At 30.9% G+C, this 4,875-nt stretch overlaps 1 protein-coding gene across 1 annotated transcript; it reads left to right on the forward strand.

The window, feature by feature from the left end:
• Positions 1-282: 282 nt before the first annotated feature.
• LOC121116968 (glycosylated lysosomal membrane protein A) lies at positions 283-2,574 on the forward strand. The gene is made up of 4 exons (XM_040711287.2): positions 283-575; positions 653-920; positions 986-1,704; positions 1,768-2,574. The coding sequence occupies exons 1-4, from the start codon at positions 481-483 to the stop codon at positions 1,946-1,948; spliced, it is 1,263 nt and encodes a 420-aa protein (XP_040567221.1). The 5' UTR covers positions 283-480; the 3' UTR covers positions 1,949-2,574.
• Positions 2,575-4,875: the final 2,301 nt, after the last annotated feature.

The raw sequence follows: 4,875 nt of genomic DNA on the forward strand, positions 1-4,875 counted from the left end.
ATATAAGGCTCTTAAATCAAATAAAGGTTCTAAACTATAGCTAAAATTATTGAATATCTTAACTAATTCAACACATTTGAATACAAAACCAATAAGGAACTCAAATAAGTCTAAGAAATATAGGTCTTGGTTTATTTATGAAATGAACAAATAAATTTGAATTATCTCCTTCTTTTGATTTTTATGTAAGATTGTTTTTATGTTGACGTACCACATATATAAGTAAGGAGTCTAAAGCTTAAACTTGAAAGGAACACATCTATCTCTAACTATTGCTGATACCCGCCTGGAAAGGAAGAAGAGAAGAAGAAGAAGTAAAAGAAGAGTGAGAAACGGAAAACTCCCTAATTTTTAAGATATTTAATAATATCAGGATATGTAAAAAGTTGTGCAGTTACAAGTAACAGCTGAAATTGGATTATTAGTCAGTGATCGTTGTTACTTGTTTATATTCTTCTTGTCAAGTTAACATTGACAGTGATGGATATGAATTCTCTTATTCTTCTGATATTTTTGTGTGTATTGTCGGGTGGTGAAGCCTCTCTCTACGGCCTCTTTTTTGGGGAACATCATGAGTAAGTTCTTTTTTCATGCAGATAGTGTTAAATTTATTTGGCCCTCGACTAATGTTCTCTTTGTTTCCCACAAATAGATTAACTTTAGAATCATCTGTTAACCCAAAATGTGGAAATCAATGTCGGGATAAATCCGTCAATTTCGTGGACATTGGAGAAAGAAGCTCCAATAGACGTTGGCTATGGGATGTGACTCATTTGCCTGCATTTTATTCCATCTTTACGAGTGAACCCAATACGAATGCACATGTGGATTGGCCCAATTTCATATCGCAACCTAATCCTAAATCCCTAAGCTATGGCTCTGAAGATCCATTATGGACATCATCTGTTATATTTGAATCTGTAGGTCAATGTCTTTTTTTCTATCCTTGAGCCCTCATATTCTTTTGTTCTTTTCTCGTGAATAGTTGGTGGAGTTTAATGATACAAACGATGACATGAAACTCAATTATTCAAAATGTGGAATGGATGAGAGCTACTGTCGTACTTATTCACTCTATAATTGCACCTGGGATAGAGAACTCTTGGTCAATACTACAACTCATTTGACTATACAGTTTGTGAGTCAACATTGTTCATTTAATGACATGGGTAATGATAAGGGTAAGATCAATATCACAGTGTCTGCTTTTATTGATGATGGATACGGATATTGGCTACCCCACTTGGCTCACAGTTATCGTACTTGTGAAGTAGATGTACAATTAGATGGAATTCAAACTGGATCGAATTTTACAAATGGCAGATTCTCCATTCTAATGCTTGTGGATAGTAGTAGTTCTGAAGGGAGTTTCTCAAGGAGACAAACAGAGAGTCTCAATGATGAGCACACCCCTGGAATTTTCGAGACAAATGAGCTCATCTTTTCAGGAATGAATAAGAGTCAAGAAGCGTATATACAATGGCGACCTGTTGTTTATAGTAAACATGTACGCGGTTTAGCTGATTCCACGAGAGTGTTTATGTCGAAAGGAATCGCTGTTACAGCCCTGCATAAATACTTCAACCTCACATCTTTATATGCTATTTATGGAAATCGTATAGATCAATTCTTAGCTAGACGCTATTTAGTTTCCTTTGGCGCTCCTAATGATGGCTTCTACAACAAAACCCAATATAATGCTTGGTATGTATTTGTGTTTGAAATATTTTATTATTAAAAGGTTATTCATTGATTATGTCATTGTAGGACCTTTACCCTTGGACATGGTGAACCCATTGATGGAAACTTATCACGCAACGTAATTATCGCCTCTACCTTTTTGGGAATCATTGTGGTAATTTCTATTATGGTTTCTTCGTCCTTTTGTCTGTATAAACGTTGGAAGAATCGAAATACTGAGCCTCATTTCTCTTATGGACAAATTTAAGATAAATTAGTCTGTTTTGTTTTTATGAAAAGCTTAGATCTGCTTTGCTTACAAAAAAAACAACATATTCGATTTATAACAAATGACAAATTGATGTTAATAATACATAATACAAAAAGATCTTATAATCCACTTTTTTTTTCAAAGAACATTTTATTGCATATTGTACCTCTACCGTCAGCTACCCTGTGATTTAACATTTATTTTAGAGACTGTTAAATGCTGTATCATTTATTATCTATAACTATAATTCATTTTGCCCTTTTAGTAATTAATTTATATTACTTAAGCTCATGGCTTATCATCAAATTATTGCATGAACTTTTTACATTATTTTGCGATTACATTATTACTTGTGCCTTATTCGTTTGGCGATAATTTCATTCGCCTCTCTTGTATGCATTTGAATTCCATGCTTACACGGTTTTGTGATTTTGCTCCTCGACGACGCTCTGCTAAGTATTTTTTCTTTTTTTTTTAATGATAATCATATAATTCCTATATATATATATATTGTAGAATGTTGTACTTAAATTATCTGAATTTAAATGTAGTTGTTGCTTTTTATTGTAACTATTTTTATGGTTCCATCACTTGTGATAAATAAATACTTTATTATTCCTTTATATTTTATTAATTTATTTACTTCTTTTCTAGGATAAATTTTTTTATTTACAAATGTACCTCTTCAAATGGGAAAAGATTGTGATAGTTGCGCGATTCAAGAGAACATTTTCTCTTCTATTTCTGACGGCGCTATTTTTACATAAAAGAGCGTTTTCTCTGACGTTATTAGAGATTACATGTTAGAAATGAGAAAATTGTCGAAATCCTTCGAGCGTAAATAAAGAAAAAAAACCTTTTCTCTAATGTCTTAAATTACATCATAATTGAAGGAGATGGCATCTTGGGAGGCAAGTTGATATTTTTACTATATAAATTGACAAAATTCCAATAAACTTTGATAATTATTACTCCATCAAATTGATTTACGAACAAAAAAAAAAAGACAACACATGCAATTGAATACTCCTTGATGCGAATAATAAACACTCAATTATATTAAATCAAAGAATGTGTACTAAAAAGGTCTAGACTTGTTCACTATTTTTTTTTATCGATTAAGGACGAGAAAAATAACTTATGCTTTCCAATATAATAGTTAATTTTTATCTAGAATGCAGAAATAAGATTGGATAAAGTTAAAACATATCTCAGGTCCTGATATATAATAAAACTAGGCAGTACAGAGATAAAAAATTTATTGACTATGAGGTTTTAGTTCTTTTATTCGTTGGTCCCATTTTGAGGGTTCTAGGAGGATTCTCCTTGAACATATCTGCCGTGTACGTATTCGGCTTGTAAAGCTTCAATTGGTTACTAATAAAGGTCTTGTTAGCGGAGTGTTTACCATTTTATTCCAGCTTTGAGAAATTAGAAACCAAAAGGTAAACCAAGCTAAACAATCGCAATTATTCATATCTTAATAATACATTGGTTTCATAGCATTTTGAAGGAATTACTATTACTTCAACCAGTTACGATGAATCATTGGCATTCATAGGCAGTCCATTTCTTCATCAAAAGTCCATGAATAGACATTGAAATCTCTACTTACATGAAGGATAGTAATAGAGTTTTAGATAAAGATGGGCACCTCTTCCATGAAAGTCAAGGAGTGCTTCTTCTTTACAGAACAAACAAGGGTAATTTTTAATTTCAATTAACAGGAGATATGTTTTGGAACTTAAGCAAATCGTAAATTGGTCGTGTAACTTTCCTAAGACATCAAGAGAATCTTTTTCGCAGGATAACAGAACTGGAGATATTAGGCAATAATTTGTAAACTTTTGCCGGACAATATCAATATCAGAGCTCAAGAGAAAAGGTAGACAGACAAAAAATCTACAACAACAAGAATATAGATGTTATTATCTCATGATTCATGATTTAAAGTGGTTATTTTTATAAAATAATCGTTAATGTTTTGTTATATTATCTTTATTAAAGAATTCAATTAAAAATTTAATTTTTAAAAATAAATACAAACAACACAATTTACTTTTTTAATATTAAATAATTAATGGAGTTTTATACTTTAAACTTAAATAATATAATTATTAGAAAACATTTGAATAATTAATTATAATGAAATGTGGTCAATAATCAAGACATGTGTTGCACAATTTAATGCATAATTGTACTTTAGCTCGAACATTGTTCCTCACTCATTGTTTCTCTGTTTGTCTCTTTCATGAAAGTTTAGCGTGCATCTTAATACGAACTTTGCGATATTTTCCAATAATTGTTGTCTTAATTTTTATGACAATGGAGTAGGGATATATTTATTGTTTCTTTTTCAATTACATCTTGCAGGAATTTTATTATATCTCTTAAATCATTAAAATATATTAGTTTTAATGGTGTTGCTAAATCGCTTCTCGCTTGTAAAGAATATATTTTCGAATACTACCTAGATACAGTAATATAAATGATTTTTTTTCTATTTTGTATTTTTTAAGTGATCCCATTTTGAAATATTAAAATTGTCTACTCATCGTGAATGGATCACTTAATTTTTTCGATCCTGGTATCTCATTCCCAAGGAAGGAGTCCACTCTACTCCCTCATTAGGTTTGGTAGTTTTCCTTAGATGAATTCTCCTCCGTCGTCCTTCGTGGAATTTGGAATCTGAATTCGAACATCTCTTGAGATGGATGATCAAATTATAATTATCTTCCTTCGATTTCCTCGATCTTCCTTTTAAAGGCATGTCGTCATAAAATTTTAATTGGAATTGGAAAAAATATGATGATAATGTGGGCTGTTTGCTACTACATCCTCATAAAAAATGAGATCACTATAAAATAGAACAAAAATCCTTAGGGATGCATATTTTTTAAATATATCTTTTTTTTAAATTATAC

This window comes from Lepeophtheirus salmonis, chromosome 4 (genome assembly GCF_016086655.4).
Source record: "Lepeophtheirus salmonis chromosome 4, UVic_Lsal_1.4, whole genome shotgun sequence".
In the NCBI taxonomy this organism is placed as follows: domain Eukaryota; kingdom Metazoa; phylum Arthropoda; class Copepoda; order Siphonostomatoida; family Caligidae; genus Lepeophtheirus; species Lepeophtheirus salmonis.